This window comes from Stenella coeruleoalba, assembly GCF_951394435.1.
Source record: "Stenella coeruleoalba genome assembly, chromosome: 10".
Taxonomy (NCBI): domain Eukaryota; kingdom Metazoa; phylum Chordata; class Mammalia; order Artiodactyla; family Delphinidae; genus Stenella; species Stenella coeruleoalba.
Window position 1 is genome coordinate 19,930,004 of NC_137156.1, and position 14,902 is coordinate 19,944,905.

A 14,902-nucleotide genomic window follows, 5' to 3' on the forward strand; every position below is an offset into this window, starting at 1 on the left:
GCTGGGAAAGGCACTGTGCACGCTCCTCCAGCCATCAGCCCCTGGCTACCTGGGGCCTGCCCAGCGCCAGCCCTTGTCTTCCGTTTCATCTGGAGACACAGAGGTATTTAGAAAAGACTCCAAGGCCGCACCCGGTAAGGAATAACCGGCTGGGTTCTTACCTCCTTGTGTAGGAGAACCGTCAGTCTGGGAGAACCCCCTTTCAAAATCACACCCGCTCTCCCAACCACTGTCCAGGGATGGGTGTGCGGAACTCAGACTGCTGCTTACGGCTCCCCTTCTTGCCCCATCCCAATGGAGAATACCACCACACTGAGTGAGGAGAACGGCCGAACAAGACAACCACGCCACATCAACGCTGGGAAGGAAGTGACAAGTGGTGTCTTTGAGACAGCAGCATTCGCAAATCTCAAACGCGTATCAGCTTTGTCACTGCTGTCTTCCCAGGGACAGAGAGAACTCATTCCCATTGCTTCAGTTGGGTCCACAGAGGGTGTCATCCTGAGCCTTCTCCAACAAAGCTCTCCCCAGACGTGGAGTTCCACCTTTCAAGGCAGCAAAGCAATAAGTTCCGCTTGGGCTATGTCACCTGGATGCATTTACTTGTACTGCAAACAGCCTGGGGATCCACCACTGGGGAAAACACTCACCCCAGCTTCTCAGAAGAACAGGAGTTAACTGCACCCCCAGGGGCCAGTGGTTTTCCCCTGGCAGGGCTGGGTTGCCTCCTACCTGGTGTGTTGCAAGCTGGCCGGGTATGGGGGTGAAGTGGGGTGATGTTAGGATCTGAGTAAGAGGGGGCTGCCTTCTCCAGCATGGCATTTTCCCCAACCCAAAAGCGTGGTGGTGGCAATGGTAGCCCCTTTACCTGTCCCAAAGGTCACCATTACCGTTACCAGTCTCTCGGATCCCAATAGCTACCGCTGCCACTTGCCAGGCACTTGATACATTTTATATCTTCTAATCCCCCTAATAACACTGCGAGGTTGGTGTCGTTATAACAACCATTTTGGGCTTAAGGAAGTAGACATTCAGGGAAGTAGAATGACTTGCCCACAGGCCAAGAGCTAAGATGTAGAAGTAGGATGTGAAGTCATATATCCCTGTTATCAAAGTTTATACATTTTCCAGGCTTTCTTCCCTTTCATCACCCCTAAACTTTAGCAGATTCAAGGGAAGAAAGGGTCACAGGGCACCCTCTTATCTGTGCCTACCCCTTACTGCCAGACCCTGCCCTGAAACTGCTGTCATCATTCAGAAAGCCAAGTGCCCACTGTGCTCTCTCTAGACCCCTTTTTACCTGGGGAGGTCTCAGGAAGCAGCTTGATACAGTTTTCAGGGTGTCAGATAAGCCTCTCCTCAAGATATCTGCCTGCCATCACATATTTGGGTCTTTCTCTGCTGGTATCTTTTATTTTATTATTTAAACAATTTATTTAATTGATGGCCTCTTTTAAAATTTGAATATCCCTAAGAAGGGTAACACATTACAGCTCTTGTACCTTGGTTCCATTATTTTCCACCCCACACTATTATAGACTGTAAATAATGTAAATATCTCATTACAGACCCTGGCAGTGAAAAGAAGTGAGAGGGACTAGGGGAAATTGGACTTCGGGAGTCATTGCTTTAACATGATTATAAAATATGAATATAATTTTGATGGAATTCAAACCTTTTTGAGTACACTAGGTGCCAGGCATTTTGTAAGCGTTTACAGGCATCAGGAGAGCACATTAAGAATTGTATTCTGCCTGGGAGATTTGAATATAAACTATGTATTAAACAATATTAGGGGATCACTGTTAATTTTATTAGGCAGTTATGTAGAAAAAGGCCCTTATTTTTTAAGGATGCTCTCACTAAAATCTTTAGAGGTGAAATGTCATAATGCCTGCAATTTATTTTAAACTATTTCAGTAGGAAAACAGAAGAAGCAAATATGGCAAAATGTTGACAACTGTTAAATTACGTGGGTATATGAGACTCATTATATTATTTTCTCTACTTTCCTGTATGTTTAAAACTTTTTCACAATAAAAAGTAAAAAAGAAAAACAAAGCCAGTAGCTCAGAATCAAGGTTCTATTACAAGGATGACATCTGGGTTTGGAGTAAGCAGAATTCTAAGATGGCCCCATGATTCCTGCCCCCTGGTACACATGCTCTGTGTCATTCCCTTATGTAGGTGTGGGCAAAACTCGTGAATATGGTGAGATTTTACTTCCATTATTAGGTTTTGGTATATGGCAAATGTTAAAAATTTGCAGGGCTTCCCTGGTAGCACAGTGGTTAAGAATCTCCCTGCCAATGCAAGGGACATGGGTTTGAGCCCTGGTCCAGGAAGATCCCACATGCCGTGGAGCAAGTAAGCCCATGCGCCACAGCTACTGAGCCTGCGCTCTAGAACCTACGAGCCACATCTACTGAGCCTACGTGCTACAACTATTGAAGCCCACACGCCTAGAGCCTGTGCTCCACAAGAGAAGCCCCCACAATGAGAAGCCCACACACTGCAACGAAGAGTAGCCCCCACTCACCACAACTAGAGAAAGCCCATGCACAGCAGCAAAGACCCAATGCAGCCAGAAATAAATAAATAAATAGATAGATAAATAAATAAATAAATGATTTGCAGATGTAATTAAGGTCCCTGATCAGTTGATTTTGAACTAATCAAAAAGGAAGTTATCTTGGGTGGGCCTGACCTAATCAGGCAAGTCCTTTAAAGGAGAGATTACAAGCAGCAACAGACACTCTCTAGTTGGCCTTGAGGAAGCAGACTACCATGCTGTAGGAAGGGCCATGTGGCAGGGAACAATGGGTAGCCTTTAGTTACTCAGGGCCTCAGTCCTACAACCACAGGGAATTGAATTCTGCCAACAACCACTGCACTTGGAAGGAGACAATGAGCCTCAGGAGACTGTGGTCTTGGCTAACACCTTGACTGCAACACTGGGAGACTGAGAAGAAAACCCAACTACTTCATACCCAGTGTCCTGACCCATGGAAACTATGAGATAATTAATGTACGTTGTTTTAAGACAATAAGCTTGTGACAATTTGTTATGAATCAATAGAAAAAAACAAATCCAGGTTTCAACCGTTGTGCCAATTATAATTGATTACAAATAGCAGCACTATATTGGAAAGGATTCTAAGATTGGGCATGGCCTCCTTGGGAAAGAAAGATATGGAGAAAGCTGTGGTTGATTAGCAATGTCTGCAGGGGCATGGAAAGGGTGAGTGGTGGCATGTATACCCTCTATTGCCATTCAAGGTCACTTTGTGTATTTGAGGAAAAAAGGACTATTAACTTATTTTTCTCAATGACAGAATAACCCCAAGAGGCAACAATGCTTGGGTCTCCAAGTCAGAGGTGATGCTGACCTGTGAGAAAGGCCTCAGAGAAAGAGGACGGGAAAAGTTATCCAAGACAAATCTTAGCAATTGCAAAACAATGTCTAGGACTAGCCTTGCAGGCCGGTGTTTGCAGTGAGAGGCTTCTCCATTGTTCCTTCCCTCTTCAGTGTCTTCACGCTTTCTCCCTTTCCACAGCCTCTAACTCTCTGCCTTCAAACATGCTCAGTGGTTCCATGAGTTGGAAAAATCAACCCCAAACAAAGTCACTTGATCCTGCTGCTATTTCTAACTCACCCTGACCCTGATACAGCAGAGCTCTTGACCATCCTGGAGGAATGTCAGAATCCCTCCTTCCTCACACACATAGGCCAGAGAGGTCAGGACTAGCCTGCTGAACAGCAAGCTTGGATTAAACATTTATTAACACATCCTTGTTTCATATTAAAACCATGCAGACACCGTATCACAGTACCCAGATTTTAGTCTCATAATTTAAGTGAAATCAGTACAATGAAGCAGGCCTTTCTCCCAAGTTCTTGTTTTTAGAGGGAAGGCCAACCCCACCCCGCCAACAGTACGCAATAATGCAGATCACACTCCATCCTTTCTCAGTGACAGTAGAGATGTTGCCCTAAATCTGTGGGACCACAACTGTTTCCATACCAACACAAAATGAGGTGTCACAAAAACTGGAATTTGAAGTCAAGGTAGGTGCAGCTGAAAGAAGCAGATGACTAAGGTGGAGACTCTGAAAAAACTGCTAAGAGCTTCTTCAATTATATTAAGGAATGATTTTGCTGGGTGCAGTTCCTTGTATTGGGGTGCCATTTGGAATGCAACCAGCCCAGCTTGCCCTCCTAAGCTAGCAGACAGTGTTTATTTATGTTCCTAAACCACTCATTCATCATAATTTAACTGTCTTCCCCAGAGGCTTTTAACACATAAGAAAGGCTTGCCAACATATAACTAGACTTAAATAAACTATGTGATGGGCTTTTAATGAGAACAGCACCCAGCACTTAAACCAGGGCTTGGTGCCCCACAGCTGTCACATTTCGCATTAGAGCACACTATGGGCTATATTTACAATTTAAAGAATTAACTTCCAATGTTTAAGCTTGAGAGCTTTCACTTAGAAAATAGCATTTTTTTGCTTTTCTTGAAAAAAAAAAAAAGGGAAATTGGGAAATCTGGCCACCGGTCAGACCCCCATTCCTCATGCAAATAATCTGATGGCACTGAATGGTGGGTGCCCTCCTGTACAAGTGCTTTCCCATGTACCACAGTCTCCACCATGCCCTATTGCCTCCTCAGACTGAGGCCAAGTGGCAGTTGTAATTTATCATCGTGGTTTCACTATTGTTTTTCCCATGACAGAGATAAGAAGAAAGTGAGCTATTCCTTACCACCCTGAAAACAGCCCTTTTGCTCACTGAACTTAGCAGCATAGCCCCTCTAACCATTTGAATTTGCTGACATCTGAGTTAAATACACCTTTCCAGTAACAGACACACACCAATTTGTTACTTATTGAAGGATAGTGGTCTTGACACATACATCTTAGAATGCTTTCTCTTTCTCCGATTACGTCAACACTAAAATATCCCTTTTGATCACCTCACACTGGTCAGAATGGCCATCATCAAAAAGTCTACAAATAATAAATGCTGGAGAGAGTGTGGAGAAAAGGGAACCTTCCTACAATGTTGGTGGGAATGTAAATTGGTGCAGCCACTATGAAAAACAGTAGAGGTTCATTAAAAAACTAAAAATAGAAGTACCATAAGATCCAGCAATCCTACTTCTGAGCGTACGTCCAGAAAGGTGAAAATGCTAATTTGAAAAGATACGTGTACCCCAATGTTCACAGCAGCACTGTTTACAAGACATGGAAGCAACCTAAGTGTCCATCGACACATGAATGGATAAAGAAGATGTGGTATATATATATACAATGAAATATTACTCGGCCATAAAAAATAATGAAATATTGCCATTTGCAGCAACATGGATGGACCCAGAGATTACCATACTAAGTGAAGTAAATTAGGTAGAGAAAAATATTATATGATATCACTTATATGTGGAATCTAAAAAAATAATACAAATCAACTTATTTACAAAACAAACAGACAAAGATATAGAAAACAAATTTATGGTCACTAAAGGGAAGAGAGGAAGGAGGATGGGATTAATAGATATACACAACTATATATAAAATAAACAACAAGTGTTTCCTATATAGCACATGGAATTATGTTCAATATCTTGTAATAACCTATAATGGAAAAGAATCTGAAGCTGTACATCTGAAACTAAAACAATATTGTAAATCAACTATAGTTTAATAAATCATAAATAAATTAATTTAATTAAAGCTCACTTTTGGTTAGAGTTCGTGTCAACTCAAGGGGAATCTTAGTATGAGTTTGATAATTTAAGAAACCATATGATTGGGTCCTTAAAAGAAATGTGACTCGCTGATCCTTGAGTTTCACGCATTCTAACTACACCACTGACACTGTTTGATTCAGACACTGCATTTTTCCCCCCACCATAATAAACAAAAGTTCCGATCCACACAGCCCCTTGACTGGTATAAGTATTTGTATTTTCCATCAAGTGGAGAAGTAAAGAAAAGAGGCCCTCTCTTGCTTGCTACTTGAAACAAAGTGAGTTTAGTTACCTCCAATTAGGATAGAGCTGTAGGAAGGAAACAGGGAGAGAGGAGTGGATGAAAATTAAGACCATTGAAGAGGGTGCACAGGACATGAAGGAGGAGATGGTGGGGGGAAGCTTGGAGCGGATTTGCAGCAGGGGCATAAATGAGTGTACTGGGAAAGGTGTGGAGAAGGAAGGCGGGGGCGGTGGGGGGGGGGTTGGGGGGAGCGGGCAACACCCCGGGACACTCACGGTTGAGCTGCCGCCTCCGGATCCTGTCCCTCCATGGCCTGTTTCTGATCCAGTGCAATCGTGAAGGTAACACCATGGTCCCAAAGTGAGGGTCTAACACCTTCTCATGGCTGGAGAGCAAAAGTGCTCGTAGCGATACAGGAAGTCAAGGCCAGACGTATAAAAAAAATTTTTTTTTAAAAGCTCTCTTCTCCTTTTTTATATCCAAGGCTTCCGTTGACTTCTTTTATCTTGAAACTTGCCTTTTCTTTCCTTCCCTTAACTCCCGACTGGCCCGAAGGCAGCTGCTGTGCTGGGCTGCCCAGCCCAGGCCTCCTGTGCCATGTTTTATGCATGAAGATGATGGGCCAGTAATTTATTCCAGCCGAGCCGATCACCGGGCTCCTGTGTCTGCCCCACGTCAGAGGCTGGGGGAGGGCAGGTGTAATCTGTCTGCAGGAAGAATGGCTGAAATGAGGATCCCTCTCTGCAGGCAGGATTGAAGATCAGAGCTTGGCTGCCAGGAACATGGGGCAGGGCTGCTGGAGCCCAAATCAGGGCAACAGTCGTCACATTTTAGGGCACATGATTTATCTGCTGCTGGGTCTCTAGTGCCGAGGCTAGCGCCTGGCACAGGGTAGGTGAACAATAAATATTTGTTGACCAAATGAATGGTTCAGTGGTAACCAACATCAGACTTTACTGTGCCTGCACGAGTCCTTTACACCGGCTGACCTGCTATATTCACTGTCTTCAAAATGCTTATCTGAACTTTCTCACCCATCCCATTGCCCCCACTTTTCTCTCCACCTAAGATCACACTCCCTCCTCACCCACCCATTCATGCTTCAAAATCCCATTTTCCCGTGAGGCTTTCCCTGCACCCACACCGATGGGGCCGGCACACACGCACCCGTGCCTCTCGCGCGCCTCATGCCTGGATGGCCCTGACTTGTTAGGGCTTTTGTTTGTTCGCTGGTTTGTCTTAATGTGCACGTCCAAATAGCGAGCCAGCTTCTTGGTGGCAGGAACTGTGTCTTCCTCTCCTGAGCCTACAGTGGTTTGCATGGGAAACTGGTGACACCGAGGAGTGGCTGGGGCAGCTTGAATCTGGTCCCCAAAGCTCCACCAGCCCCTCCTCAAGCCACCCCAAATAAATACACAGTCTAACGAAATACATTGTATTGGCTATAAAAACACAGCCTCAATTCGTAAGCCCTGGGCGCTGTGCCTGGCGGGGGAACTGCTGTTTATGATTGATCGCTTACTTTGTTCCAAGCTCTTCAATGTGCGACGTCAGATTGCTCCAGACAGCAGTTATTGATCAAAGCCTCAGGAACAGTCTTGCCAAGAGGTCCGAGCTGGAAAAAGTGACATTCACGTTACCAAATTTAGCCCAAGATAATCCATAAGCTTGCAGAAGGCAGAAACTCTGCCCTCTATCTTTTGTATCCCTCATGGTGCCACTGAGGCAAAACTGCCAAGAGAGGGGGCTTGGGGGGTGTCATAATCACAACTAACCAGAGGTATGCTTTAGTCTCTGTGCCTTGTTTTCTTCGTCTTAAAATGGAAATAACCTGCACACCCCATGGGGTTGTCGAGATGAAATGAGATAAAGGTAAAATAACTCTTTAGTGGGGCTTCCCTGGTGGCGCAATGGTTAAGAATCCGCCTGCCAGTGCAAGGGACACGGGTTCGAGCCCGGGCCCAGGAAGATCCCACATGCCGCTGGAGCAACTAAGCCCGTGTGCCACAGCTACTGAGCCTGCACTCTAGAGCTCACATGCCACAACTACTGAGGCTGTGTGCCACAACTACTGAAGCCGGCGCGCCTAGAACCCGTGCTCTGCCACAAGAGAAGCCACTGCAATGACAAGCCCGCGCACCACAACAAAGAGTAGCCCCCACTCGCCGCAACCAGAGAAAGCCCACACACAGCAACAAAGACCCAACGCAGCAAAAAATAAAAATAAATTTATATAAAAAATAACTCTTTAGGGGTTGGTAGAGTGTGGGAATGCTCCTCGTCCAATTGGCACTATGCCTAGAGGTGAAGGGAGGACGTTCCAGAGCCGCAGTGCCCGGGTGCAGACTCTTAGCAGCATCATGACTTTAACATCACTGTACCTCAGTTTCTTCATGTGTAAAATGAGGATAAGAACAAGAGCTGCTGCCTTAGGGTTATGCTGATGATTTAGTGAATTAATACACTCAAAGGGCTTTGGGTTTAGCATCGGCGAACTGCTCCATGTCATCAGTGGCCACTGGTCACTAGCCACACAATTTTGTGAAAGTTAGCAAATTCCCTGGGTCTCACTTTCCTTATCTACAAAACGAGGTGGTCTGGGATACATGACATCAAGAGTCCTGGGTTTCAGTTTCCTATTGCTCCTATAACTAATCACCACACACTTAGTGGCATAAAACAACACAAATTTATTATCTTACAGTTCTGGAGGTCAGAGTCTGAAAGGGTCTAACAGGATTAAAATTGAGGTGTCCACAGGGTTGCATTCCTTCTGGAGGCTCCAGAGGAGGATCTGTTCCTTGCCTTGTCCAACTTCTAGAGTATTCCTTGAATCGATTTCCAGGTTATCTTTCTTAGCCTGAGGGACCATGACCTGGGCCTTTATAGCGAAGGTAGTGACTTGGCAATTGTGGGTCTCGTGGGACTTTGTTGGTCCAGACAATTGCTGCTGGACCCTGAGCCCTCACTGGTGTGCCTGCGTCCCAGGCTTCGGTTTCTGAAGCGAGGGGAGGGTAGACACCAAGATGAGGACAAAAGCTATGGAAGGCAGCCGTTGAGATTTTATTGACTGTTGCAACTGGACATAATTCCCTAGAGTGATACACTCAGCATAAGAAAGCTGTGTGTTTGAGAGACCTAGGATAGCTGTTCCAACAGTCTGGTCTGGTCTTGACCTGTACAACTGCTAACTGCAACATATTTCTGCTCATCATTGTCACTTACTATAAACCAAATCAGGTAGCCGCCAGCTAGGCAAATTAGAGACGAGGGGAAACTCAGGGAGGCTGTTAGGGTGTTGTCGTCATGCTTCCTCCTGTTGTTACCTTCTTTCACCATTTGGCTCTTGCAAGTCTGTGCCCACGATGAACTTGAACGTGGAGCATGTCGTACAAAATGAAGTACGCTTTTTTATTTTTGCAATCAGTATCAGACCTTCTTCCCTCCTCATTAAGCCACACATTTCCTCAAGCTTCTGCCGCATGAGTCACTGCTTTTCTGATGTACATAATTTACAAGAGCAGATGAGAGGGAACAGTGGGCCAGAGGGGGCGGAAAGTACAGTTAGGTCTAAAATGAGAGGCAGCTGAAAAGTTTGCGTTTCGTCTTCTCTTGTGAATTTAAATACAAATCTTGCCAGTTTACTCCTTACTATCATGGAGGGACCTGGAGGTGGGGGGCAAAACTAGAAACAGAAGATTCGCCTCCATCTCTTACTGTCATTCCTTCCAGTCAGGTTGGCAACGCTGCAGATCCCTGGCTCACACCATATGGTTCCTTCTCCTGACTCTTCCAGCTTTATCTCTTCTTTTATCAAGTACACACTCATAAATGCCTGCAGTAGATGGTGTGTGGAGTGTTATTCTCCCAAGGAACATTTTCACTTGTGTTAAGTGTAGGATATCAATTTTTACTCTTCTCTGGGCTTGTGATGCTATTACATTTTCATAAGTTGCAGAATTTCATGGCAAAATACAGAGTCTGCTAGGAGGAACGTGTTAAAAAGAATATGGAGAAAAGCATAATTATGTGATCCTTGCTGTTACATTTTTCCTTCAACTCATTTTCAATAAATGGAAGCTAAATGTTATATTCAGGAGAAATATAAGGGGCACCAGCATGTCTGTTTCTACTTTAAAACTGTCCTGGGGAGAAACAGACCTTCAATTACTCAGTGGAGAATGGAAATTGCTAAGCCACGGCACACTGTGCTCCTTTTAAAGAAAGCCACTTAGGAAAACTTGGTATTCTTTTAAAATAAAAGCTTATTAAACACCAGGAGAAAACAACAGCATAGCATCTGATTTAGTTCTCTCCTGTCACAAGCACACCCAAAAAGGACAGAGAGTTTTGTTTATTCTTTGGAAACTGGAATGGGATTGAGAGCCAGATTCTAGCTGTGGCTATTGGGCTGTCAATCTACCTGCATTGATTGAGTACTTACCAAGAAATAGGCTTTGTGTTGCATGCTTTAAGTAGCTATGCAATTTTACTTAATTTCCCCATATTCTTATTAATAAGTGGTTATTAGTAATCCTATTTTACAGATAAAAGAGTGAAGGCTAAAGAGTGGTTACTCTAAATAGCAATGATCTAATACAGTACTTTACAGATTTAAATTTCAGATCACTGTCACGATAATCCTGTACCCATTTTGTAGGTGGTGGAACTGGGGCAGAAAGAAGTTCAATAATTTGCAGGGCTTACACAGCAGCAGGTGGCTGAGATGAAATTTGAATTCAGATAGCCCAGCTCTGTGTTTAACCACAACCTATATTAACTCTTCACATTAAGTAATTTAAAAACACTGCACTGTAACTATGTACTATGCTCTACATACTCAGTGCTTCTTAAGTTTGGCAATACCGTTCTGTTTTTGAAATATGTCCCATGTAGCCTTGGCAAAGGCTATTACTGAATAATAAAGAATTAGAACATTTGACAACTCTTAGAGAATTATCTTAGACAACACCACATGCAAAAGCGTCATGTTAGAGAATATGAAACTGAGGCTCAGACATGTTAGGGGACGCATCCAAGCTTGCACAGCAGGTTGGTGGATTCGGGCCAAGTCTTCACCCACCCCATCTCCCAACCTCAATACAGTGTTCTTTCCTCCGATGCTGAGGTCAGATTTTCCAGGAGATTTTAGGCCTAGAACATTTTTGGAGGATGGTTTTTGTGGAGTAGAGACAGAGAATTTTGAGTTGGATGATACAAGAGAGGCAATGAGCCAGAGAGAGGGCAGTGCCTGCATTTCACCTGCTCTCCTCCTGTCAGACACAGCCCATCCCTGCCCCCTCCCTCCTCCTCTTCCTCCCTCTCAAACTGCTTCTCCACAGCACTTCCCATCTCATCCACTGCTCCCACCAGAGACGTAGGTGATCCTCCTTGCGTCCTCAGCCTCCTGCCCACATTTGGGCCAACAGCTGATCCAATGGAATCTACCTCCTAGTTCCCTCCCAGATCCTCCCTCTAGCTGTCCCCACAGCCATGACCCTGGACCAAACCACCACCATCTGTCATGCGAGCTGCCTTGACAACCTCCTCATTGGTGTCCTCCTCTCCCACTTTTGCCACCCACCCGAATCCATTTGCTCTTTATAGCCAGAGTAATCTTTGGAAAATGCACGTCTGACCACATACTGCCACCACTCAAACCCTTTTAGTAATGTACTTCCTCTCAGGATAAAATCCGCCTTCCTTAATCTTACTTCCAAGCTAACTGCTCCCACAACAGTGGAGAAGAGGAGATACGTAATGAAGATGTTAAGCCAATGGAATCGATGATTGATTTATTGGAAGAGAGAGAGAAAGGAGCCATTTGGGAGATGACATCCAGGGTCCAATTTGAAGCACTCACCACCTGGGCACAAAAGAGAGAAAGTGCCCATGCACTGAGTTTAAGCTTCAGAAGGCAGAGACCCAGACCACGCCCAGAGAAACAGTTAGAGGAATGACTATGAAAGAAGCTGGGTGTGAGCTTGCTAATTCGGCCAGGAAATGTCTGTCCCAAGAGCCCTCGAAATTTACAACCACTATGAGGCCTCACAGAAGAGACTTGTTTTCTTCTGATTAAGGGCCCAGATATTTTTAGTTTGAAAATAATTTATTATGCAAGTCGTGCCTGAGTGACATCAGTGGAGCAGAGTTGCCCTTACGTGGCACAGTAGGGACAAGAACAAGGTCCGTTTTCCCAGCTGACTCCACCAGCCCAGTGGAGCAGCCTTGACTTGGGCAGAAGAAAAATGTTACAGCAGTGATTGGTGTAACCATTGTGGTGGCTTCCTCCGGGAATACTCAAGATGTGGAGGAGAAATACTTCCTTATTACATCTACTTTTAGAAAATTCAACTCCTCTTAGTGGCATGGACATATATATGCTACCAAGTGTAAAATAGATAGCTAGTGGGAAGCAGCCGCATAGCACAGGGAGATCAGCTCGGTGCTTTGTGACCACCTAGAGCGGTGGGATAGGGAGGGTGGGAGGGAGGGAGATGCAAGAGGGAAGATATATGGGGATATAGGTATATGTGTAGCTGATTCACTTTGTGATACAGCAGAAACTAACACACCATTGTAAAGCAATTATACTCCAATAAAGACGTTAAAAAAAAATTCAACTCTTCTTTGATCTTAATGTCACTGGATTTGGACTCTTCCCAGGCTTGTCACATGAGGAGGGGGTGAAAGACTCCATGATTCGAGGGCAGGTTCTCTTCTTTTTACCTTCAGAAACCATAGCGTCAGAATCTTCCAGACCTTTAGAGCTGGAGAGACCTCAGACATCACTGCTCCACTCTTTCATTTCACAGAAGAAACAGCAGAGACTCAAAGGGGATAAATGTCTTGTCAGTGGCACAAAACCACTCAGTTCCTGAGGCAATATTAATACTCAGTTGTTCTGATTCATGGTTCAGGGCTCTTTCCATATTCGCAAGTCATTACAAAGACATCTTAGATATAAAATATTTGTGTTTTTCAGCAATGTTTTAAACATTGTATTTTATGCGTGAACAAATAGCATAACAAGGACTACATTTTTAAATTGTGCTATAAAACGAGACATTCTCCAAGTTTCACCCAGCTTGTTCCCAAAGGGATATTTATCTAACTGGAGTAACGTGTATTTTTATGTATCTTTAGGATGCAGGGGGAAGAGACTGAAGGGAGATAAAGGAAGAAACAGTAAGGGAATCTTCTCTCCGTGACGTTTCTGCCAGGGGTCCTGGACTTGTGGGGATCTATCTAGGCTGCTTGAGGGAGGTCTTCAAAGGAGCCTGGAGGTCTCTTCCTTACCCGGTTCATCTAATTCAGGTTTTAAATATGCAGTAGGCACTGGGTACACAAAGATGCATAATACATGGCTTTGCCCTGAAGAACTTAAAATCCAGCAGGGAATGTAGAGGGCTGCACAAATTAACTCCATTACCAGATCCAATGTGATTGGTATTAGAGCAGCAGCATCAAGTCTTTCGGGAGCTGGATGTCAGAGAACCAGTTCCGACCGGAAGAGCAAATCCAAGGCATTTGAGTTATGCCTTGAAGACGGGCTGTATATCAAGGGGTGGAGAGGAATGAGAAAAAAAGGCATTGCAGCCAAAGACTCACATGAGCAAAGGCCATGGGAGGAAATGAGGGGGCACTGCGAACCGAGTGAAAGGAGGAGGTTAGGAGGGAGCAGAGAGTGTGGCCTGCAAAGGCAGGGCTGTGGGGAGGCGCCACAGCGGGGGTGGAACAAGCCTTCTGGTCGTGGTAAAGAAGGTGAACTTGTTCTGGCCTCCGTGGGCCTCCCTCACCAATTGGCTGATCTGCCTCCCAGCCGTCAGGAGCCCTCAGTTCTCAGGCTTCCGCCCTTCACCAGGGCCGGCCTGACAAGGAAGTGTCGAAGATGCTACTTAGACCACAGGGCGTTGCCACGTAAAGGAGTCAGGGGGAGGTGATATCTCGAGACGCCAGCAGCTGCTCACTTAGAGCCTCGGAGAGTGGGGAGCAGCCCTCATGGACCCGTCTGGTTCCCACGTGCGGTGCTGAGGTCGGGAGCCTGAGAAGAAGGCACTGAGGGGAAGACCTGTCTGCGGGAACTACCTCACACTAAGCAAAATCTCAACAGAAAGACAGACGCAAATCAGAAAGGAAGTATGTTCATGTACAGAGGAAGAAAAACTGCCAAGGAAATGAAACATGTAGATACCTGGTCGGGACATATTCAAAAGTGAAATAAACTTAAAATAGACACTGGGCTAAATGTTTCGGGCGGCATTATTTCCCACGCATTGGGAAAGCCAAAAGCTAACCAGAATTTTACTTAGTGAGAGTAAAACCTGAACCAAGTGAGTGAGTTAGTTGGCCGATGCCAATGGTAACTGTCCTCGAGTTAAGATAACCAATTCATTCTGGTGTGCCAGAGACTGTCCCAGTTTGAGTGCTGAAAGCTGTACGTCCTGGGAAATCCCCCAGTCCTGGGGAAACCAGGACGGCTGATCACCCTCTGTCAGGTTATAATGGCCCAGAGCTTCTCTCTCCTCTCTTCAGAGGTTTACCTCTACAAAGGACTGGACATCTATGTCACTGGGGCGCCTTCTCCCCTGGACAGTGCTGAATGAACGCTGGCAAATCCCAATTGCTTTATAGTTCTTCCTTATTCTCCCGTGCTTCCTTCCTATATCTAATGCCATAGATTCATCGTGAGACTGTGAAGCAGACCTACAGACTGTCTCCCTCAGTACCGTTCCCTCCTGCAGTGCGCCTTCCTGCTCTGTAGCGTGGAAACCTACAAGCATCCTGCAGGCTGGCCTGCAGCTAGGGCTCCTCACAGGACTCAGAGTCGGCCAGGCCCGTGCACTGATGTGAGTCTTGTTGGAGCGAGTGGGCAAAGCAAGCTGTTGGCCTTGTGTAGGGA

At 45.3% G+C, this 14,902-nt stretch overlaps 1 protein-coding gene across 6 annotated transcripts in view; it reads right to left on the reverse strand.

The window, feature by feature from the left end:
- Positions 1–14,902, reverse strand: part of RIPOR2 (RHO family interacting cell polarization regulator 2) — a 227,245-nt gene that overhangs the window by 203,955 nt on the left and 8,388 nt on the right. For 4 of the 6 annotated variants that reach the window (XM_079932730.1, XM_079932726.1, XM_079932723.1 and 1 more), the window contains exons 2-3: positions 7,523–7,615; positions 6,276–6,707 (exon numbers count right to left, since the gene is read on the reverse strand). In XM_079932730.1, the coding sequence (XP_079788856.1) occupies positions 6,276–6,351 (76 nt within the window). In that variant the 5' untranslated portion in view covers positions 6,352–6,707; positions 7,523–7,615. Of the gene's footprint in view, positions 1–6,275; positions 6,708–7,167; positions 7,616–14,902 lie in introns of all 6 variants that reach the window. The other 2 variants (XM_079932724.1, XM_079932725.1) reach the window with 2 other exon arrangements.